Source organism: Aphelocoma coerulescens, chromosome 4 (genome assembly GCF_041296385.1).
Source record: "Aphelocoma coerulescens isolate FSJ_1873_10779 chromosome 4, UR_Acoe_1.0, whole genome shotgun sequence".
NCBI classification, from domain to species: Eukaryota; Metazoa; Chordata; class Aves; order Passeriformes; family Corvidae; genus Aphelocoma; species Aphelocoma coerulescens.
The window spans coordinates 63,751,964-63,777,061 of NC_091017.1; the positions used below are offsets into that span (position 1 = coordinate 63,751,964).

General features: G+C 37.2%; 1 protein-coding gene across 10 annotated transcripts in view; it reads left to right on the forward strand.

Annotated features, from left to right (window-relative positions):
• The window catches only part of LDB2 (LIM domain binding 2), a 264,065-nt gene that overhangs the window by 109,013 nt on the left and 129,954 nt on the right, over window positions 1-25,098 (forward strand). For all 10 annotated transcript variants that reach the window (XM_069014372.1, XM_069014367.1, XM_069014369.1 and 7 more), the window contains one exon: window positions 14,384-14,486. In XM_069014372.1, the coding sequence (XP_068870473.1) occupies window positions 14,384-14,486 (103 nt within the window). The remainder of the gene's footprint in view (window positions 1-14,383; window positions 14,487-25,098) is intronic.

Consider the following 25,098-nt stretch of genomic DNA (forward strand, 5'->3'; position numbering starts at 1 on the left):
CATTTTCTAGGAGTACAAAAAGATCTTTTCAAGTAGGAAGCATAAATTCTTAGAGCAATGGCTACTTCATACTGTATCACCTTTTCACCCTACATTTCTTAAGGAGACATTTATTATCCCTGACTGCTGTGCTTATTATCATAGGAACATAGTGGAACACCATGTTTCCTTTTATGTTTGCAAGGCACTGCTGCTGAGGGTCTGATAGGTTAGATATTTCCCTAGGGAATTCTTTATTGTGAGACTCATCATGTACAACATAGGGTGCACTTCTCTTTTCACGTCCTATCTTGACCACTGGATTGAATTGATATCTATATCTAGCTATATCTATATCTATCTATATCTGTATCAATATATATCATCTATATCAATATGTATCAGCTGACAACCCATAGGATCTTTCATCTGCTGCATACTACATTATACAGCTGGATATATTCAGTATCTCTGCAGTTTCTAGGTCATGTGCCCTGGGGAGTTTGGTGTCACCTCTTTGACTGATTCTAATGAGTGCTTGGAATATTGGCAGAGGAATGAGGAGAATACTGACAGTAATCCTGCTTGTGGTCCCTTCAGATCAAGGTGCATGAGTATTTGCAGGGAGAGACAGGGAAGCTGCTTTGATTCCGTACTTGTTCTGCAAGTCTATTGAGACTCTTGGACGTGCCTGTGATTGTCAGCTGTACTGGAGAGGGTTGAATCAACTCAGAAGGAACTTAGTCCAGACCTGACCCTTGCCAGATGTTGTACCTTACTGAACAAGCGCATTCACAGGAGTCAGAACAAGGAACTGCTCGCTTAAAACAAAGCATATTTGATCCTCAATACACTCCTTTGTCCTTGCTGATAGGCCACAAGATACATGGTGGGCTCTGTGCTGACCTGGCAGTTCCTGATCGGCTTCTTACAGCTTTCAAACTTCACATGTGGAGGTTATAAAAAGCTCATATTCGTTCTAGAATGCCTCCGACCAGGGATAACCTGATATATGATTTTAAGAAGCAGATGACCTAATCCAGGAGACACTGCTACTGAAGCTGAGAGTACCAACAAAAAAAAGTGTCTGTGCATGTCTGTATCAGTGCATCTGGTTATAGAAAGAAACTTTACAAATCAGAAAGTAGAACTAAGAAAGCAAGAGGGGGAAAAGAAAAAAAGAAGTAATTTTGTTCTGGAGCAGAGAGATGATCCTTCAGTGTACCAGACAGAAATCAGGTGATTGAAAATTCATGTGATTGTGGAAGAACTCATTTAGAGGAGGAAAATCCTAAGAACAGTTACCACCTGAAACCAGTACCCTCCAAAGAGCATCTGTGATATTTTGATAATATAATATTTCTTCAAGGACCTAGAGAGTGATCCAGCTACAACTAATTTTGTAGGTTCTGACAAAACATTGTGCAAAGAAATATGATAACATCTCACAGTGGTTGTCATTGCACTAGTAGAAAACAAGCTGCTTGATTCAGATCCATATATTCTGGGCTGAGCTTGACATAAGGTTCCCCTAGTCTAAGAAGACATTAGCACTGCATCTTTTCTGATTTTCTGTCTCACTTTCAGATGACAGCTCCTCTGGCAGTTAACACATTCCCAGAAATGGGACCATGTAGTTTCTTGGCTTTGTCAAGGCTATTGCTGCCTTCTCAGGCTCTTTAGTACTCTGAACACAAATCTTTTAGAAAAGCTCTGAAACTGTAGATGCTCTGGATTTATGGAAATCTTGGGGAACACATTGTAATTAAAAAAATTTTAGTGTTCTGAACATGACCATTGTATATTTTAGTTAGAAATGCACACCTGTAAACAAAACAGACAAACTCTGGTATATCCACAGTATATTTTATTGTTAAGACATGAGGATTTAGATCTTTGAAAATAGGTCTGAGCCGCTCAATAGGTGCATTTCTGTGAGCTTTTTAAGTTATTTAAGTCTCCTCTGCAGCAATTTTGTGAATACTTATCCATGTTATGCAAAACTGTTTTCTTTCTTAAAATAGTATTGTGTGTTTGAGCTTTCTCACAGATTTCATATTCTCTGTCGTTATAAAAATTTTGTATCAACAGTGCAAGGTTTTTTAGGCTATAGGTATGCAGCATGTCTCTAGATCCTATTCCTTAGCTGGGGAGGAAGGAAACTGCTTTTTCAAGGGCTTTTTTGTCAGGAGATGCCTTCACCTGGTAGGTAGTGAGGATAAAAATCTACATCAGCAGTCCAAGGTATTACTTAATTGGCTCTCTGACTAAAGTAAAAATGAAAAGTCAGAAAGACCATTAGTAATTTTTTTCACAATGTAGCTTGTTGGCTGGCAGGAACACAGCAAGAATATCTAGAGTTTCCAAGCAAATTCGCAAGTTTTTTGTAAGCAAGTTTTCTGAATTGTCACTTTTTTGTACTTCTTTATGTCCTACAACTTTACACAGAGAAATTTTGAATGCATTAGAAAATAGGAAAGGGCAAATACCACTTCTGGAAAACTAAGAAATGGTAAGTGAATCAGTTTTACTGATGTAACAGGTCCACAGAGTCTGAAGTGACCGGTTTTAGTTCATAGGAGGCTACTGCTGTAATGAAAAGATGTTTAAAATTTCATTAAATGTTTATGGACCCAGAGGTGAGGCCCCAGTGGATTATCATATATGACATAAAGATATACATTAAAAAAAAATTTACCTGTTATGAGCTTTCAACTGGATCATACCAGGTCTCAGCTACAAGGATGACCTTAGTGGGTGATTCCCTGACATATGTAGTTCACACTTGGCTTTGCTTACTTTGTTTAAATTTAGATTTATACATTTTTCATGTTAAGCACTAGGGTAGCTAGTAAATAGACATTTTTAGTAAATAATTGCTCATGTTTTTACTACTTGGCTGACAGCAAATGAAATCCTACAAGGATTTTTATACATTCTAGTGGTAGTGATACAGCTAAGTGGCCACTTGGTAGGTGAGAGCTTTGTTTGTCTAGGGTTTTAGCATAATCATTAAATCACAGCTTTCTCTAATTGCTTCAGCTGCAGCCAAACTCAGTTGGATGGGATTCTGAAGCAAATGGAATTCTGTCACATTCAATATCAGTGTTTGCTTTATTAAATAGCATTTCTCTGGGGACCTGCATAGACTTTTGGAGTTTTTAATTTGTTACAGTATGTAATGGCTGAGTTCTGTAAAGGAATTGTTCACCAAGCTGCATTCTTATTATTACTGTGGATGCCTTTTTACTTTAAACGAGGTTGACAAGATAAGAGATGCCATTTAGAAGAAAGCTTTACTTACTTTGCTCAGTGAAGACCGAGTTTTGAAAGGGAGCACTTCTTGGCATGCATAAATTCTCCCATTTCTTTTGAAGTGAAAATTTAAAGTTAATAATTAAAACAAACACACAAACCCACTCTGTTATCACAACCTCTGTGCTTCATTCTCTCTCTATTTCTTTCAGTGTCTTTCAGTACAGTATATCCTTTGATTTAGCAACTGTAACCGCCTTGTCAGTGATCTGTTACACTGTTCTACAATATTATAGCAGCAATACCAGTAAAAGTTTGGGTTCTAAGTAATTTTTTTTCATGACAAGCTGGTGATTCAGACATCTCCATTTGAATCAGATTTTTAATTTGTAAATGCAAATGTTAGTTTAAAAAGTGCACTACCCTGTGCTTCTCACCATCAAAACTTGCAAACCATTGTGTATAATGAGAATATGCAAGTGTCTGGAGCCCAACCCATCCTCACTTCATCAAAGCAACCTGAACTCCTGATTACTGTTCCTTCATTAATCAGTCTTGGCTGTACATGCCCAGTGGTGAGTGTTATGTGCTTGAGAAGGGGAGTGCTACACCACAGAAACGGAGCCCTTGAGTGAGCTGATGGTCACAGGATAACACATGAGAAATGTCAGTATTTGATATGTGTTGTCTTGACCTAGGATTTCCTTATATTTCAGATAATTCAGATACCTAGGATGTAGGAAGACACATATGAGCAATTCTGTCTCTAGCTTAATTGAATTTTGTACAGGAATTTTGTGTCCAAATACAGTATGAGAAAAAACACAGGGCTTAAAGGCCTTTATTTGCAACTGTGGCTAGCCGGGGAGTAAAGTTAGGAAGCCAGGGAAATAATCACATCTTCTTCATTTAAAGCATTTCATACTGGCAGAAATCTTTAACCAGTTCTCCAACTTCTGTCTGCCACTTGGAGCTTTTTATATGAAACAGCAGGAACCTGGCAGCCTGGAGATCTTTGAGCGTTGCGAGCAAAAAACTTGAACATCATTTATAGGTTTTCCTGCCAAGACTGTAAAAATCTAGACAAAGTAGATACAGTTGTTTCACCCAGCTTTTCACGTATTTTTGTCCTTCACTAAGCTCTCAAAGCCTCAACCAGCTTTCTTCCTGACTTTTAAATTCTTGGTAGATAGAATATATAGAATAGGATTTATCTTACCTACCTTTATCCCTGTAAAAGTTACATGGCTAGACTGAACCATTCTCTAGGCTCCCTCTACAGACAGTGAAGAGACAGATACCTCCAGGAGGCTTTTTATCTCACATGAATTTAGACAACTGTCTTGGAGTGAAATGAATCCCAGCCCTGTTGTCACCCTCTAGCTTTGATTCAGCAAATGTAACAAGTTCCATTTCCATGCTGGGATTTGGAGCCTTGCATAGAATATTCCAACATCTGATTTCCACTTAATTTAATGGAAAATGAATGCGTAAGTCTTTTAATTAGCTTTGAAAAATTCTGCCTTAATGTTTGATTAAGTTTGAATGCATATGTGTTTGCATATTTAAAATTACAAGCAATAAATATAGCTGTATTATTTTCAAAAACCTGAGCATCTGACAACTGCAGCTAATTAGTGGTTCAAATGGCCACTGCAGTTGATACTATGCTGTAGTGTTGAAAACTGGAACAAGTAAGTAGAGTCTAAAATATAGACTGAATAACTTAATACCTCAGCACTATCTTTTTTCTTATCTCTCTCTTAAGTAGAATTTAGATTCTGAAACACATTTAACAGGGATAATATTTGTGGATGGAGTGACATCACCAGCTGACAAAAATGACTGTGATTACTAGTTCTAATAAATACAGAATGCATACAGGAATTCATTTGGAGTGTAGTTTTGCTATACTAAAGAAGTAATCTTTTAAAATGATCATGAGAGTGGAGCTTCTGATATGAGTTGAATAAAAAATGTGAATGAGCTTTTAAGGGACATAATTTGCAGGTGACTATATCTCCCTCCTGAAATTACTTGTTAATTATCCCAGTGGTCTTTTGCTTAAAGAATACACACTTTATGTAGCAAAGATATAGAGGGGTTTTTTTTATTGTCAGTACATAGCAAAGAATTATATCTGTGCTTTACCATTGCTTCTTGCCAAAATTTCTGTAAGGTGCCATAATGTTTACTTCTCTGTACTGTCTGGAATTATATACTGCTTTTACAATTTCTTTGGTTGATACCTGGACACCCAAAACCACAGTTATATTATTAAACAATGAAATGCAGCAATATATAATTTAAAGTATATGTAATTTAAAGTGCAGATATGGTTGTAAATTTTAAGAAAAGGGGGTGGTTTCTTCAACACTTCTTTCTTAATTGTGTTCTCTTTTTTTGACTAGTTGTTGCTAAATTAAACTTTTGTGCATGAGATTACCTGTCCTCCCTAGGAGACAGGACATACAATATACTTAATCTTTTCCACTTCCTGTACCTTCCCAAGAAATAACAGCTCTTTGTTTAGAGCTGCCCATAATTTTTATATGCTCTTACCTGGTTGCAAAGCTTAATAGGAAATCATAATCTTGTGCCTATTAGACTTGCAGACTAGCAAAAGCTTAGGTGGACCCCAGCTCCGCAAACCACTTAAGCATATCCTTATTTCAAAAGTCTCTTGCTGAGTCTTAGCAAGAGTTTTCTCAAAGTCCTGTAGTTGTGCTAGAGTTGTGCATAATGGTCTGGGTTGGAAGGGACCTTAAAGATAATCTGCTTCCAAATCCCTTGTCACAGGCAGGGGCACCTTTCACTAGACCACACTGGTTAGAGCACCAGCCAACCTGGCCTTGAACACTTCCAGGGATGGGGCATTCACAGTTTCTCTGGGCAACCTATTCCAGTGCCTCATTACCCCAAAGTGAAGAATTTCTTCCTAATAGCTAATCTAAACCTGCTGTCTTTCAATTGAGAGCCATTCCCCCTTGTCCTGTCACTACATGCCCTTGTAAATAATCCCTCTCAAGCTTTCTTTGTGTGTATAGAGATATATATCTCCTCACCTGTATGTCTTTTCAATCCATATAATCTTCTTTTATGATAAAATCAACTCTTTGTAGCTGCATTACCTAGCCCTTTCACTATTTGATACTTCTGCAAGAATCTGGAATGTAACTGGAAGGATAGTTTGTCTTACCTGTGTTTTCCTTTCCTACCTGGATCACTAGATTTGCACAAGAATAAGGCACAATACATAGCAGAATAAGCTTTTAAACTCAGCTGAAGAGCCATTTATGACCTCTCAAAGTAAAGTCTGTTAGATCATAGTTCAGATTTTAGTTTTTCAGTATCAGAGACCTCTGAACGTCCCAGCTTTGTACTTGTCTCTGATACACATGGTGCTTTTGTGAGACTTCCGTGATCAAAGAGGTGGGGAGATTCCAGTGTGGAATGGAGGTGTCAAGGACTGTCTTCATCATGTTCCAGTGTAGTATTTAGATGCTGTTGGTAATAATTTTATTTTCACTGTAATGAATGATAAAGGAATTAGCGTTCACTGAATTTTAGAGCCTTGGGAGTTGGTACAATTTGGTAGATAGACCTAGAGAGACTCATTTACTAATATTGCTGGGAATATGACTTTTTTTCTGTGCCCTAGTGACACATAATATTTGATGCTCTATATTCACTCATGGCAATACTAGTTATTGTCTTTTCATTCGGATAGATGGCATAGCAGCTTCCATTTACTCACATAGGTGGGAGTAAACAAGGTAAAAAAGAAACCAGGTCAAAATGTCAGAATAAAATAAGAACATTTGTATGGCTGATGGTAGTACAGTAGATAATAGACACACTTAATATTCCATCTCTATAAACTATTCTCAAAGGCAGAGGCTGTGGGGTATTCTGTGGCAGAATAGAGAAATGTAACTGTGGTTCATTTTTGATAAACACAAAACTTAGGTCTGTGATTTGTCTGCGGTGATCGTAGATTGAGAATACTACTAAGAAAATCTATTACTTTTTCCAGCCAGCTAGAGACATTTTCATTCCTATTGAAAAAAGGGCTCAAATGTAAAACAATTTTGAATATGGATTTAGTATGCACTGCATATATAGCAAGTACTAACAGATACTCTGCTGTGGGTGGAAGTGTATATTTCTGTTAAAAACTGCACAATCTAGTTGTTAGTGCCCATCTTTTTGTTCTCACAGCCAGAATATAGGTCTTATCCTTAGAGACCAAGTACAATCTTATCCCATATATTTAAAAAGGACAAAAGAGCATCTTCTGCTGGTCAATGATGATACTGGTGTGAAATCTCAAGGATGATGCTATGTTGGCAGTAAGGCATTGGCAGTGGAGTGTGTCTTGAACCCAGCTTCACTGCTCTTTTTTCTCCTTTCTTTCTCTTATCCATTCTTGTGCACAAGTTCCAGGAATGGAAATAATGAATTCAAATTAAAGAAGTCAGTGAAATGACACATTTCATAAGTTAACTCCTTCTGCTCTGTACTGCTTACAGAGGAGTATTAAACTGCAATCTCCTGTCTGCTGCAGGTGAATAGTCAAACGTGCACAGAGTGGATATTTAAGAATTCATTTCTCTTTTGTCCACAAGCTCCAGTAAAATTTAAAGACTGACAAATAACAGGTTTTAGACCAGGCATTCTTCTCTGATTCTGTTATTAGACTGAACCAGGTATGTCTCTGTCTTACCTTTTCCTGACAAGTTAAAAATCTCTGTAATTTTAAGCACTACAGTTTTAAAAGGATATCCAAATTGTTATACATGTAGCACCTGTGTAGATGGAAAAATCAGGTGGCTTAGATGTTGTGGAATAACAGGTTTTTTACAGCTGTGTGTAGACTGGTCTTGCTATTTGCCAGCCTAGTGAGTGTTTCCCACAACTATTCTAACAAAAGGTATCTAATTTGGGCATATGTTAGTGGAAGAGGTCAACCATCCTTCTGAACACAAGAAAAATATTTGTTGTCCTTATTTCAGTGTCAACATATTTCAGTTAATCTGAACCCCTGGTAAAATTTCCCAGTGTGGACTTGCTATTTGTGACATATAAGTGACATTATCTCAAGGCAGTATATCTGCAAAGCTGAATTGTATGGCCAGTGTCATTACAACACAGTGTTTTTGCTGTAATGATGCTGATTCTCATATGCCTGGGTACAGAGTACAACAAGAAAATGGCATAAATCAATTTGTGTATTTTGCAAAGCCTCTCTCCTTTTCTTCTTTTTTTTTTTTGTTTCTCCCATTTGTATCTGAAGTCAAATAATTAATGTTTGATTTTCTGCTGCCTGATAGTGTAATGATTTATAGGCAATAAAAATAGGATCCTTGATATATTAGGCATGTCCAGTAAATGTGTAAGAGTAACTCCCTATTATGAGCTCTTCCCTGACATTCCATTGCATTTTTAAACATATTCCAGATTTACATGAGAAACAGAGATGTTGCCCCCATTTTGCACCCCAGTCATTCTCTCTGAGGAGGTATTGCTATGGGGATCTGTTGCATGACTATATCTTGCCTTTTCAATAAAACAGAACTTTTTGTTGTTTCTTTACTGTACAATTAAAGATAAGTTCCTAAGTGGAATGTAAACAATAATTTAATTAATTATTAAGTGAGCTGAAGAGACTGATATGTTTTGGGCATTGAGCAGATTTTTGGCAAGAAGTTGCAAGTGTATAATGGAACAGACAACTACTTATGACCAAAGCCAAGTCTTAAAACCTTTCAGCCAGTTTTACTACACATTGTTTGAGAGATGGAATCCAGCCACACTAGTAAGTGAAGTAGAAGAAAGCAACACCATTAAAACTGTGAATATGTGTGAAATAACAAATGGAAGGAGTAGAGTCGGTCATTGCTGGCAGGGAAAGAGAGATTCTGTAAAATACCACTGGGTGCAAGATTAAAGGTATATTTAATTTTGTGTAAAATATGTTTTGTGTTTGAAATAAAATAAATGAGATAGAATAACAAATGGAGAAGCAATGGAAGTGGTTCTTAAAAACTAGCCCAGAGTAACCAGATTGGTCCTCTTTTTCAGGTACTTTTACTAGCTGTGGGGTACCACTTATTCCTAGAAAAGATACTGAGAATGTAAGAAAAGTGTGCATCTTCTTGTATAACAGACAGCCATTTGAGTATATGGGTTTCCCACCTACATACATATGAGCTTCCACTCTTTCACTCTGTTCATACTGTTTCCAGGAAAACCAATCTAGGACTCATAGCATCTGTAGTCCATACTGAATGTATACAAATAGCAAAAAATCCAATGCCAGATTATAAAACTGCTTTGCAGGGCCAGATCTACAGATGAGTATTCAAATTTCCAAATGTATAAAATTAGGATATATAGATCCCTATTAATTTGTTACTCACATGAAATTTGTATCGGAATCTTAAATATGTAAGGTAGAGACAAGATGGGTCTAATTTAAAACTAATGGGGGAAATTATTGGTTTCTTGTATTTGGACATCTTATTTTTCATGGTCTGCCTGCATGCTTTGAGTATAAACTTTAATGTCAGATTTTTTTTGAAACTTGTGAGTTTTGTAATTTGTAATGGCTGTGCAGTTTTTACAGGTGTATTTAATGGTAAAATCTTATCTTGAACTGCATTTTGAAAGCTCAAGTGTAGTTTAATTTCCTGGGAACAGGAGACGGGAAGGAATGCCATTCTTTCCTTAGGGAGACAGCAACATTAACTTAAAAGAATATGAGACACATATATGTTGCCAACAGGAATGTAGATGTATAGAGTTCTGAAAATAGTAAGTGTCAATAGGGAAGGGTTGCAGGTGCCAGAAGTAAAATGTAGCTCCCAAGCGCACTCTCTCTTTTCATTTTTGCCTTGTCCAATGCCAAGATTGATGTTTAAAATGCAGTTTTTCTCTAAAAAGTGATTATAAAAAAAAAAAAGTCTGACTTCAGAACAGATGTGTTTCCTGTGTGCATTCAGAATCGTATTTATTTGTTTCCATAACTCTGTTTAAATATACTATTTACACCTGTTACACATATGCAGCCAAAAGCAATGTGAGGAAGAAACCAAAAGCTGGCTTCTCACTGGGCATGAGCTGTGGAGCTGCTGTACAGGGGCAGCTCTGCCAGAGGCCCATAGGCAGCAGGATCTCTATATGCACTCTTCTTGGGAACACAGCAGTCCTTCTCTGCAGCTCTTTCCCCTCTGCAAAACACTAGCCTAAAATCTGTAACAGGGCATTAAACTGCTTAACCTGCAATGGCAGCAAACTGAACCAATCATTACTTCTTCTTTCCTTGTTAGCCACCAAGGACAAGTGTTCACTCTTCTTTATAGCAAACTTTTCATATAGTTGAGGTCTGTCATCATGTTCCCTGTGAGCTTCTTCTGTCTTATACAAAACACAGTTAGATCCTTCTGCCTTTCTTCTTTTGAGTCTTTTAGGGTTGGTTGGTTTGTATGTGTCTTTAAACTTATTAATTCCTGTGGTTTTCAGCTAAATCCTTTAAGAGTGTGTGGCCCAGACTTTGCCACAGTACTCCAGAAGTGGACAGACTATTGCAGTTGAAGTCTTTCCAGAGATGTGTTTGCTGGAGTGGAAGGGTATTGTATCTAAGACATTTCCCTTCTTTCCAAGAGCAACTGATTGCTGACATATTTGCTTTATGATCTGGATCATTTTCTACAGTACTGTTTAGCCAGTTATGCCCTATTTTGTTTTTGTGTTTTTGTTACTTCACTTTATTGAATTTCATCTTCATTTCAGATAATTTCTCCAATCTATCAAAATCATTTTGAATTCCAGTTCTGTCCTACAAGGTATCTGCATCCTTTCAAGTATGATTTCATCTGCATCCTTTCAAGTATGATTTCATGTACTGACTTTTTATGTCAGTCCACTCTGCCTTCCAAGTCATTGAACAAAAATAAAGGAATTTGAAGAAAATGCCATAGTCTCAGTTGGCCTCATATTCCAATTGCAAGATCTATCACAGAAAAGTGGAAGAGCCTCATTTAGCTTGCAGACTCTTAATCATGTAAGTGTGTAAGGGGTAACGAAGAACCCAGCTTGACTCTCAGATCATACAGTGAACATACAGGACTGTTAGATGGAGGGGGAAAAAGAACATCATTGTACTTAAAATCTGATTACCTTTGCCAAAGAAATCAGAGTCTAGGAAAAAATATTGAAACCGTAGGATTCCATTTACTTGGAGACTCTATTCAGAGTTGAGCCATGCTTCAAATTACAATTAATACCAGGGGTGGAGGGGATCAGAGGGAACAATGACAGTTGTGGAAGAAGACATTTTGCTGCTTGGGTACCTGGCCACAGCACCATGGCATCTTCACTTCTGACCCAACTTGCTGGCTGTCTCTGCCCTCTTCTCTCCTGTGACCTAATCCTTAAGCTTATTTTAATAAAAAATATTTTTAAAGAATTAATATTTTTTTGTTATGTTTAGACCATTATTTCAATGTTTGAACATGTGAGTGCACTATGTGAAAAGGAGGTTGCCATGGTAATTTCTCATTATTGTTGAATAGAAAAATAATTACTCTGGCAAAATCCCCCGTAACCTGTCAAAGCATAAGTTAAAGATGCCTGAGGGCAGCCTTGCTTTCACCATCCCCTTTTTGCAAAAAAAAAAAAAAAAAAAAAAAAAAAAAGGATTTCTTTTTTTTTAATAACTGGTTCCTATTTCAGTTTGTCTGGGGACACCTCATTTGGTTTTGTTCATATTTGGCTTTGAGAGTAGGTGGGCCCACCTGTGACAAGGGTGGGACAGAAAATTAAACAGCAGAGCATATCCAAGCTTGTCAGGATTTATATACTCTTTTTTAAGGTCAGGTTTTCTTTCTGGGGATTTTATGTTTTCCCTTCTTCCTCACCTAAAATATGCAAAAGCTTACGATAAAGATGTTGGATGGTGTTCAAACTGTGAAAGAGTCTGGATATTTCATCTAACCAGGGAGAGAATCCACAGTAATTCCATTTCCACATTTTCCTTGCTTTCAACACTTCTTGGAAGCCGGCGTGAGTGCAAATATGTGTGGTTTTGAGGTGAGGCCCTGCACTTTCCCTGCTCTTCTCCATCTTTCCTGTGTGCAGTTGCATCCTGGCTCTGCGATGCTCTCCTTTTTGCTCCCACATCATTGGATGCTGCATGAGTAGCTCCAGTGATACTCAACTACTGCATTAACAAGAGCTGCAAATGTGATCTGTGGCATTGCTGAAATCTTTCCCTCCGCTCTTCCTTCCCTATGAAAAGTATGTCCAAAAGGTTAAATGGTACTGCAGCCTCTCTTTTGCCAAATGATAGAGTGGTAGCTCAGAGGTACTTGTTGGACAATAGACTCTTGTATGGGCTTGTAATGCAACCCCCAGGCTGTGCTGACTGCAGGGTCCCATGCAGAGGTGTGCTGAATACCTGTGCATATGTTTCATTCTTTCCACTGTGTATTTCATGCTTACTGTTGTGGCTGCTTGGCTACTCAACACAGCAGCGTTTGCACATGGGAACACTCATCAGGTTTACACCAGGAAAGCACAACTCTGTGACAGCAGACTTCTGAGATGTGGAGACAGGTTTGATACCTCTTTGTGTGACTGAATGGCAGGGCTGTATGGTCCTGTCGCTGCCAGGTGGGATGAGCCTTGGCAGGGAAAGTGTATTACAGGCTCTGACTCAGACAAGAAGTCTCTCTAGGGTCTCTGGTAGGAACCAGATTGTTCAAACCTGTCCTTACCATTTCTCCATTGGATGCTTGACGAAAATCAAAGTGAAATTGAGAGGCAGAAAGTATACCTTGCTCAACATTTTGGAGTGAAATCCAAAAGTAACATCATCACAGCAGCAGAACTAAAATCCCCAGTATGCTCTGCATGTGTCCATAATGACTATGATAGATGCATATTTTCTTTTAAGTTGGCACTTTATTTCAGGATGTTTTTTCCTGTGAAGCGAACAAATGTTTTCTGGCTTAGATCTGTATTGCTCAGGCATTAAGAGGTGCTCAGGCCTCACTGTGCTGAGCGAACCTGGCCTTGCACACTGTAAGGAGGGTGCTGTGAGTGGGACAGAATGGCTCTGCCGAGTGCAGCTGGGGCATCTTCAGAAGGGTATTTCCAGCTTCATTGCTGACCCTGTGTGCTACAAGTGATTTAAGTCTCGGGGCCTCAAAAGAGCAGAAGAGACCGTACCAAAAATTTCTAATACAGCTATTAAATATATCCATAGCTTTTGAATGAAACACTTAGTGGGTTTTGTGTTGCCCAGTTTCTGTGAAAACCCTTGCAAGGTGAACCATTTGCTCAGGTGCTAGACATTGAGGTTTGGGTGCCTGTTGTTGATCATCCAGGTAGGAAAAGGCCTGGTTCAATTGTTAAAGTCAAGAAACTACCTGTAGTGCTGTGTTGGTATGTGTTTAACATTGTTCACTATTTTAATTATTGCCATTTTCCAGATATGTGCCTTACTGTAAGTCTAAGTATACACAAGTCATCTTAACATATTTTTTTCACTTCTTGTATCACACTTGAAAGTAAAGATTTCTCACAACAATTACATTTAAGTAACTTGCTGGTATTTAATCAATTTGCAGTAGCATTGTATTTATATTAAATGCATTGGAGTGGAATGGCCATTATATTTAGTTTCTAAATAACTTTCTTGTCATCTCATGCTGATGATGAGCTTATGTAGCATTATAGAATTAAGTACTGAGGAAATTTTCATTATTAGGACCAAGCATTTGAGACACACAGCCCAGAAAAGGAAGGAAAGTCATAATTGCTTTATTTGCAAATGATTTATAAAACCACATCTAACATTTTGAAAAAAAAACCCTTTATGGAAAAGAAAGTTTTTACATATTTGGTATGCTTGATAAAATGAAAGACAGTTTATTATACAGTAAATTAAACACTTCAGATTTTTTCTGAATTAGAACTAGAACTTTATCTAGGAAAATTAGTTTGAAATATCATATAGACATCTGCAACCCAAAACCATAGGTGAAGAAGCCAAACTAGGTGTGATCCTGTTGAATTTCTTTTACAACAGATGAACATATTTTCATTTTGCCTCCTGTTAAGTGAATGATCTGTTGCTTCCTAGGATAGTGACAACCTCTGGTGGGATGCCTTTGCAACTGAATTTTTTGAAGATGATGCAACCTTAACACTTTCATTTTGTTTGGAAGATGGACCAAAGCGATACAGTAAGAAATGTATATTTTTTGTTCTAATGTTAAGTCTGAGTTTCTAAAAGCAGTTTATCTGTACAAGACAGATGCAACCCTGGCAATGACGAAGTCACTTGTGTATATTCAGTGACTGTTAAGTTACATTAAAGAATTCCATGAATTGGGAATCCATTTTTTTATGTAATTCCTCTGAATTTTATTACATGAAAATAAATAATTTCCTAGTGGAATTAAGCAAATAATACAATCCTTGGATTTTTTTTAAATTAATGTGCTTCATGGCTGTTCTTGCACTCTTTGTTAATTTGTTTTCTGCAAAAATTCAAGTGTTGAGTCTTGTGGGCAAACTTGTTCACAGAATGGGAACTTTGCAGCAAATACCAGGATTTTTACTGGAAGGGCTTCCAAATTTAAAGAGGGATCAGAAAAACAACAAATTAAAAGCTATATCCTTGCTGATGTAGATAAGTATTATTCCATCAACTGTGTGGATCTATGCTGCTTGCACACATTAAGTACCAGCCTTGGATGCTGTCTGAGCAGCAGTGGAAGTCTAGAATACTCTCAATCAAGCACTAAGTGAAAGCTTGAATAAAAGTGAAGCAGTGAATAAAACTGATGGCATTGGTATCCTTTGCCTGCATATGCTGAGCAGCAAAAAGGGATAAAATTCATCGAACAAATTGTTTGAAGTGAATCATTCTCTAAGCTTTAGCATCAAGCAACAGAGAGAGAAGTAAACATTGAAAAAATGCATTGCCAATTGTTTGACTCCATTCAGAGTGACCCCTGCTTCATGGTGACAGACTGTGCTCTCTACTTAATGTTCTGAATCTTGTGAGGTTCTTCTCTTTCATGAGAGTGACTGATTGTCAGAATTATCACTTCTAATTCCTATTATCAATTATCTCAGGTATTTATTTGACAAGTGTTACCTTCTTCTGGAGAAAAAATAACCACTTTGGATGTACATTCTGGGATTAGTGTTAACAGAATTACAGTTTCTTGCCTTTCAAAGCAAGTAATAACTCTGTAAAGGTCCTCAAATTACAGCCTATAGCAACATTGGTAACAGCTGATCTGTCCTGATTAGGTTGAGTCAACTTGTCAGATATCAGATTTGCTAGTTGTGTTATCAGTCCAGAAGGCACAGATACATCAGCAAAAAAGCAATTAATGTCCAGTTAGATCAGAGGGAGTTGTGATTCTGGAAAACAGTACTGCATATGAAAGTATTTGTCAAAGTGTAAAATACCCCTGGTGCCACAAATGCTTGATAATGGTTGTGTTGTCTGTAACTGGGACAGTTTGGCAAGGGGTAATTCTGTGATTCTTAGCATTGTTGCTGAGAAGAATGTTTGAAAGCCCAAGTTACTTTAGTCATATTTTTAAAAGTGACTAGTACACTGGATTTTTTCCTCTGGTTTTAATTCCTGACCTCTCCACAAACTGTTGTTGCTTTTGGTTTATTCTCAGCATCTGGAATTGAAGCTCCGCATTTAGGGCTCTTTCCTGTTCATTCCTATTTCCTTTTCTTTGTTAGTTACTATTTATGTAACTCTCAACTACAGCATTAGTGTGAATCTTTTTGACATGAGCAGTATTCCAACTCAGTGAAACTCTGAAGAGCATGCTTGTGCTGTTCCAGTTTGAGACTGCCATTGTCCTCTGAGAAGGCTTTGAGAGCAGACTTGGGGCCTCCGTGCTGTCCAAATCCCTGCTTGGGGACACCTTTGGCGTTGCTTGTGGTGGGTGCAGAGTGGAAGCTACATATTAAGAGTAGCTCTCTCTTCCTAGCTGAGAGGTTTGTGTCCAAAACCATGTCCAGGAGTTGAAAGCAGAGCAGTTTGCTCCCCTTACAGGTCTCTTTTTTCCTTGCCCAAGCCATGCTCATGCTATTCCCTTATGGATGCTCTTGGCATCTCCCAAAAACTATGAGACCCAGGACCCCTATTCCAAGCTGGTGAAATTGCTGGCCAGGGGCTGTGGCTCTTGTTAGGTGAGCCAGTATATGGCACATGGTTGCAGCACAAAACACGGAGTTTTGAAAGTGATGAAACAGAAGTTTCTTCATCTGTGCTGTTGCCAGCAAGACACCTGCCTCCTTGCCTACTGTGTATGCTCTTTAGGATGTAGAGGGCATTAAATACATTGGAACTGGCAGAAAAGAAAGAGAAAAGACAAATTGTTTGTTCTTCCAGGCACAGACAGTAGTGGAGGGAACCAAAATAAGGCCCAGGAAAAGAGAAATACCCATCCTTTGAGAAGTTGTTTGTAAAGCTGAAAGTGATGAAAGATGCCAACCTCTTGCCTTTGGTCTAGGATTCAGGTCAAAATTGCCTGCCTTTGTCTTGCTTCAGCCTGTGAGAGATTTGCTTACGTCTCTGACATTGGTTGTGGTGGCCACCTTATTTCTTTTTCCTTTGGGCAATGGTTTCCTTTTCTGAGAACTAAAATATTCTCTTTTGGAACAAACAAATTAAAAAAAAAAAAACCCTTGTGTGTGTGCAAGTGTGGAAAGGACAAAAACTTTTTTTGCTGTCCATGGCCTCATTTTTCTCTGGGTTATGGCAATTCCCAGTCCTGTTCCCTCCTTCTCAGGGGCTATCCAGAACTTGTGTTAAGCCATTAGAGACATGAAGAGGCATGGTGTTTTGCCCCAGGTTCCTTCTGCAAAACTCCTCGAGAGTGTTGTGGGAGGCTGCTGGGAGCTAATCTTGTGCAGTTCCCAAATTCCTTTGGGAGCTTTTTTCCTGTGCTTGCTTTAAACTTTTCCTTTCTATGAGTTTCCTATCACAGCCTGTTTCCCAGCTGGCTCTCTCTGCCCTCTGCTCTTACCTGAACAGTCCAATCCCACAGCCAATGCAAATGTTCAGAGCAGGCCTGCAGTATTTGTGTAAGGGGTAGAAGATTTTTTTAAAAAATTCTTTTATTTGCCTTGCCTTTTGTTTTAACTTTTAAAATACAGTTTTATCCAAGAGATTGTAAGGGTTGTAAACGCACTTTTTTTTTTTTTTTTGTCTCAGAAAACTAAGTTGCTTATTTAATTTCATGGCCTAAAACCGAAGCTTTGTGAAAAACACAAAATATTTTTAAGTCTTTCATTCATTTTACCATGTTTTACAGCACTCCTTTCTATACTGAGAAAAGCAGTTTTTCCCCCTTTGCTGTTCTCAGTATTTCTCCTTGACTGCCAGCTCCGAAATTCTTTCTTTTGTAGGAAAAAATAGATACTGTTCAAAATAGGGATTTTAAGTCACTGGCTTATGTTTACTTTGCATCACGTAAGGCAGCATTATGTGCTGATACTCGAGCTAGCTTTAAATGTACCTATATCTGCATGGCACAACATGTAAAGGTACTTACTTATGCCCTGGGAAGAGCAGAGGTTTGTTAGTTCCGTGATCCACCGGTGTTAATTAATTTGATTGCCAGGTTTGTTAGACCTAGACCAGTTATCTGTGCAGAATGATATTCTGCTTTGGATATATGTGACTTGAAAGCCCAGCTTAACTTTTTCATGCAGAGATTCTCTGCCAGACCAGAAATAGCTGCTGTGCCCATCCTTGCAGCTCTTTTTGTCTTTCTTCAGAATTTGATTTCTGTAGATGCAAGAAATTTACCTTCTGCAGTTCTTTCTCCCTGGCACAGCATTCCAGAAAGAAGATACTCTTTTCTTTCAAACAACCACTGAAAATATGTTTTTCTCCTACTTTCTTATATCCCTCAGCTATTCTTTTGCTCTGCTATTATCTATGAACCCTACTCATATTACTGAATTCTATGTTGAAATTTTAATGAGAAATGCTGCAGAAAACAAAGATGTATTTTAAGTTAACAAAGGTGTAAATTATGCGTTTCTCCAGTCTGGCTTTTTGGCTGCCATGAGATGGAGAGAAACCTCACACATTCCAATGCTTAAAGACAAGGAAAGATTCCCCAAACCAGAGATGCTACCTGTCTCACACTACATTAAATTATAGTCAACAGAAACTAAGAAGTAAACACATTAAGTTCATTCTATAGTGAGAGCAAAAAGAAATTTGCTTTAATGTATTATGCCCTGATTTGTTTGGTCAAGAAATAAATAGGATTTAAACAAAACCAAAAAAAGAAAATATGCCTAATGGAGCAGAATTTTTGTTTCCTTGTTGTGGATAAAGCATTCATTTCCTGTTAAGAGGCTTCTATCCCTGTAAAAGAGTAAATACTAGACTCTGATCCATTGTTGCCCAGGTTCTTTGTTTCTCAGAGACAAAATATTTCCCGAACAGATAAGAGAAACAAGTTTGATTGACAGCTCTTAGCAGAGTCTCATCAGCTGCTGTGCTGACAGCCTGGTGATGCGCACTGTGCTGATGTGGTCGGGACTGACAGGTGATTGACAGCCCAAGACTGTGGAGACAGGAAAGATGAAGCATGCTCAGTAAGAATAATGTGCAGTGTTTATGCAGCACTGCAGAGAATAGGAGCTAGAAAGTTAACTCTTTCAGGGCAAAGTGCTACTGTAACGCATAATGAATGCAGTTGCCACTGTACAGAAAATTAGAGCTTGTCTACATTTCTCTTCTGTTCACTAAATGATTTCTCCCATGGAGGAGCTATATACTGTGAGGAAGTGAAAGCATGAGCTATCACATTTGTAGCTGTAAAAAAATTTCATGTGTGGTAGATATGATGGAGTCCTCAAAATGGATTTATTTAAGCTTATAGATGTAGAGTATATTGAGAATTTCAGGCACTTTTTATAGGCTTTCATCACCCAATTTTGTATGGCATTGCATAATATTGCACAGCAGAAATTTCAAAAGGAACAATTTGAGCTCTTTGCTCTCCCTATCCCTAGGAAAATATAGTGATTTCAGTTTTATTGTTGCTCTGAATCTCTAGCTGATAATTGAATATGTACTTTGTGTTATAATTTCTACTGCAGTCTGTGTTTGGAACGTACAAGGTAACTATACCATGCTTTGCATTTTATGCTGTTTTTTTCATTTTCTCTTCTTGGCTCATGAACCCTGTTTGATTTTTCTTAATTTCTTGATTTTTTTGAAAGATGGATGGATAGATGGATGGATGGACGGATAGATAGATATATATATAGAGAGAGAGAGAGATAGAAAAAAAGAGTTTTCTGGGCAATAGTTTCAGAATGAACTTTGGGCCAAGTGGGAAAATCATCAGCTTTGAAGTGCTTATCTAAGTTTTTCTGGGTGCTTTTAGAATATATTACATAAGTGTATTTTAGATTTTACTACAAATTATTTAATTAATACACAGCAAGGAAGCTGCATCACATTCATTCTGTATTTGTCCCCATTTTTATAACCTGTGCAATGCAGATAACTTTATAGCCCTTTACTGAAAAACTTTTACAAGGGTTAATGGTGGGAAGCTACATCTAGTGGATATTTCTTATAATGATAATTTGGGAATAAACAGGGAAAGTTCATCACACATTACCCACTTGCATAATTATTTTCAAAAAGGTGGTTTGAGGGGCCAGCATGCTACGTTATCACCCCAGGTTTCTCTAAAACTGTCATCTAGTTTCTCTCATGTAACTCTTAAAGAGAAAATTAAATTTGCCAAGAGAAACAGATTGTTTTATTTCCAGGAACCTCTTCTTTCTTTTTCCCTTTATTTTTTTTTCCCCAAGAAATCACAGTCATTAAACATGATTTGAGCATTCAGGTACAACACAGTAAATTGGCCTAGCTTTGTGAGACAGATTATTCTGTGTGACTCCCTGGTATTCATCTTTATATACCACTATTCTAGTTCTGATTTTTTTTTGAAGTTTCTTGGCAATATTTTTGAGTTTAATTTCAGAATATAGGTAAAAATTTCATTAAAATCATATGTAAGAGGTCCAGAATTGCCTGAATCACCACTAGCCCCTCCACCCTCCAGCTAATAATTTCTAATTAACAATTACTTCCCAAAATTGATGTTTTAAAGAGTTCTCAATCAATTTTACATATGCTCTATGAAAATTGCCTATTAACAAAATTCAGTAAGAATATAAGTAAGCACTAGTAAGTTGAATGCTTTACAGGTGTCTAAGTGTATTATACCCATGCACTTATCTTTATCACCCAAACTTTTGTAAGCTCATCAAAGAAATGAGATTTGTTTGACAAGACCTATTTTGCATAAACCCATGTTGACTGGCATTAATTACATCCCTTTCACTTCAATCTTTGTCAGTTAAATCCTATATAGTTTTGTTTTTTTTTTTACTATTTTGTCTGGATTGATATCAAGCAAGTGTATTATGTTATGTTGTTCCCTCACTGTATAGTGTCCCTTAAATATCAGCACAGCAGTAGTGGATTGTTAAAACTCCCTATGTAGTTCTTTTATTTTTTTAATTAGTATTTTATAAAACTAGATATAAATGTGAGAAAAACCCTTATAACTGCTGATTTCAAAACATTTACTTCTCACGGATACTATTTAAGATCCATTTTAGTTGCTGATGGACTAGAAAGCACTTTTCACTCAAGATCAACATTCTTTCGAAAAGTAGAACAAAAAAGCTTATCATATATCGATGTTCAAAGCTTTTCTGTTCCCAAATTAAACTAAGGTTTGATAAATTTTAAGGTCTTATTTTCTCTACCTTTTACAGGTATGGATTTTTCACTGCCAACTTCAGCATCTCTTTCTAATATTTTATCATTCATAATATGTTTTTACAGAATATTTCCCCCTTTTTATCTTTGTTTTTACTTAATATTGTCATCATAATTGTCCGGATTTTTTTCTTCTAATTATTTCCTTCATTTTTCTACTAACTTCTTTTGCCAAAGTGATTCTCATTCTCACATTAGAGTTGCATCTTTTGGATATCTTAGGAAGTCTCATTAACAGATTCTTAATTTTCATGCATAGATTTTATCTGCATTTTCTCCCAGCCAGTTGATCTGTGGTGAATCCAGTATTTTGAAGCACCTGCTGTATCTCTCCTACTGCTGGGATTGCCTTTTCTTTGTCTGTACTGAATGCATGTTTTGGATGGCATTTGTACAGAAATGTGTAGTCTCATTGGAGTGTCCAAGGGAAAAGTCTTGAAATAAGACTTACTAAGGAAAATGAAAGAATTTGAGTTGGTCAGTCTACAGAAGAGAAGACATGGCAAAAAGGAAAGAGGAAAATGGGACATAATAACAAGACATATCAAGGAAAGTCGTAAGGTCTGTTTCCATGGCCATGATGAGCAGGAGAAGAGATGCAGGCTTTAAATTGCATTAAAAAAAAAAAAAAATTGAGGTGTTCACTCTTACCAGTGAGAAAAATGAGGTGCTTGGAGAGATTCCCTCGGGAGGCTGTGGACTCTCCAGTAATCAGGGGGCTGTCTGACCTTCACCTCTGATTCCCTGAAGTCACTGGTCCCAGAGCCAGTGCCAGCTTTCACCCCCCTGTTCAGTTCGGTCTCAGATATCATAACCAGTTCTGGAATAATTTTCTCATCTTGGATGCTAAACTTTTTGTGATTCAAAACACCTTACTATTTCTAATTGTGAGTAGTAGAAATAACATTTTTCTAATACTGCTGGCTAAGCAAAATTTTGCACATGAATCTTCCACCAATTTCCTTCAGAAAGAGCATTTTTCTTTTTCTCAATATTACTGACAGGTGTTGAAGGAATAGTTCCTGATTTGCAATGAGCAGATGTGAATTAAACCTTTGCCTCTGCCAGCTGCAGTCTTACTAGCTACCTTAGTGTTCCTGCACCTCTGAATTATCCATACCTTCAAAATACAAAGAAGGGCTGCTTCACTGCAAAGTGCCAGGCACATGCAACATGTGTCTGTGTGTATTCCCTGTGTGTACACACACAGCCTCAGTTAGGTACTCCCTGGAAAAGTTTATAATGAAAACTGTTTTATCAACCTCTTTCTCAACTATCTTACAAATAATGCAAGATTTCAGATGTCTTACAAGGGGGATCCCTGGTTTCTTCTGCTCGTAACTAAGCATGTTGTACAAATCAATATGGGAGACCCTATGTCTGTGAAGTGGCACATGGAAAAGGGCTACTGATGTAGTAAGGGCTACTAACTCCTAATGCAAATATTGCACAATTATATGGAGCCTCTAATTGCAATTTCTGAAACCCCAGTCAATCATACTGGTTCTGCTGCTGTATAAACAGATTAAGTGATAAGCCCTCTTTGGGAGAAATCTTAATATCACAGGACATGATACATTAGTAGTGTCTTGGGTCTGTTCAGAAAGCAGAAAGAATAAAGGCAAAATTTACATGAGAGAATCACAGTGATTTATGGGCTTTTTCCCTATCCAATACAAGTAATCCCTTTGTTGTGGCTGGTTTTAGTTCACCCATTTGATCTGAATTATGTAGCATTCAGTTCTTTCTCTCTGCTGGAGGTGATGTTAAGAAAATGATGGAAACCCATGCAAAATAATGGAAATCAATTGCTTTTTACATCAAAATATTAACCAACTTTTTACTATTTTTAAACTCATGTTAAATAATTCCTTATTTGTTTTGTGTGCATAGTGTAATGGCAATTGTGAGGAATTGGTCACTACTTTTTCTATTTTGCTGAATAATTGTGTTTGGCTTCAAATGTTGCCAATACAGTATATATATATTTTTTAAATTGAGAAAAAAAATGTTGCTATACTAGAGATATTTCAATTTTTTTTCATGAAATTGAAAATATTCAGTTGTTATTGCTTCAGCTTTTAATACTATCAGGTGATTTTTAAGATGATCAGTTAATATATGTTATGATCTTGCAGAAAAATGTTCTAACATAGTTACAGAGTTCCTGTAAGAAGCAAGACTCGGCTAGAATATTCATGTTTCCCTTAGTAGTCAAGAACTTTTTTTCTGCATTTTTCATTTTGTTTCTTTTCTTTTGTTAGACTCATGGGTTTTTTTTCAGAAGTGAAACACCTCACTTTATGAATTACTTAAGCAACACCATAAAAAATATGGAAGTTTTGTGGTAGAGGATATTTTCATATTGTCATCTCATTTCTAAAACAAAGAGAGGCATTTAATTAAGTGTAGTAGTTTCATCCACAGTTGGTATAAACTATAACACTTCAGAGCACATGGATTGCCTGAAGGTATTAGAAGCAAATTTCCTTTTATAGAGCACTGAGTAACTAAACAATGGGCCAGATTTTTTCTTCCCCTTGTGTATCCTCAGGTGTAGATGATTCAGAAAATAATTCCTAATGGTTCTGGGAAGTTTGTGTATATTGTGATGAGTTTATAATAATTTATAAATTCTATATTGTGTATTTACTCTTACCAGTGCAGTTAGTGGTGTGGCATAGTTCATGGCTCTAGCACACTATCAGGACAAGTCTTGTAGGTGCAGATAATCTTCTTTAAATTCAGATATTAAATATTTGCTCCTCTACCCACAAATTTAATCTTTCAGACCTGTATGCACACACAAGTAGAACATAGTCAAATACACAAACATGCATCCTGATATAGTGTGGGTTCTATTATATAAAATGTGCATTCTTGTGTTTAATGTACAAATAAAACTTTTTTAAGACTTTTACATTGTATTTCTATGATGCAGTAGAGCTGTTCCACATGATGCACCTTATTTTTAGGCACTAGGTATTTACTGTAGTGCAACATTTTTAAATGGCTTAGGAGAATACAAGATGCAACATCACCAAAAATTATGGAATCTTTATAGAAATACATTTAAACTGGGTCAGCTGCAGCACCATGATTAGTAGAAATAGACCCAAAAGCTGATTCTGGACGCTGAGATACTGTTCCCAGTTCCATATTGAAGGTTGCCTTGAATTAATGTAGTCATGATTTTTTTTTAAAGTCTGCTATATATGGGAAGGCTCAGATATTATACAGTGACTATCATTCTTTATCATATTGAATTCTGCACTCCAAATTATATTACCTTTAAAATGTTGCTGACATTTTGCTGTTCCACTATTCTGATCCATATAGGTTTTACACCATAGTATTTTAAGTTCATTCTGGTGCATATAGCAGTGTAAGCAGTAGCTTGCATTTCTTGTTTCTTCTCTCCTTATTTTCACAGAGGTAGTCTCTGTGAAGTATTTGCTTAGGATTTTTCAAGACAAATGAACTCAGTATATAGATACTACTAAAAGTTTACATCAGAGAGGACAGTTTATAGGTATATGTATTGGATTTGGAATAGAATGATTGAGATTTATGATATTCCTTTGTTTTTGTGGAGTTCAGACTACTCTTCTACTGAACTGCTGGGAATATCCTGGCTCCTGAAGGACACTGGTGTCCAGCTCTGCTTGTGCAGGAAAAAGTTCTAGTCCAGGTCCATTGTTCCAGATACACTCTTCTTTGAAGGACCTTGTTTCTGGTCGTTAAGAGTGTTGGTATCTTGGTTTTATATTGTATGAGAAAGCCAAGAGAAGGATTGCAAGTAAGCTCTGGCAGCTGAGGGGATAATGGCACAGCACACGGCATTACCTGCAACCTTGTGGATTCACGGTGTAGGGCTGTTTCCGTGCTGCCACCCAGCCAAGAATCAACAGTCAATGGTTGAAAAAATTTTGTTGCTGAAGGGCACTATCACATGCAGAATCTGGGTGATGTCTCTGCCGTAGCTCTGC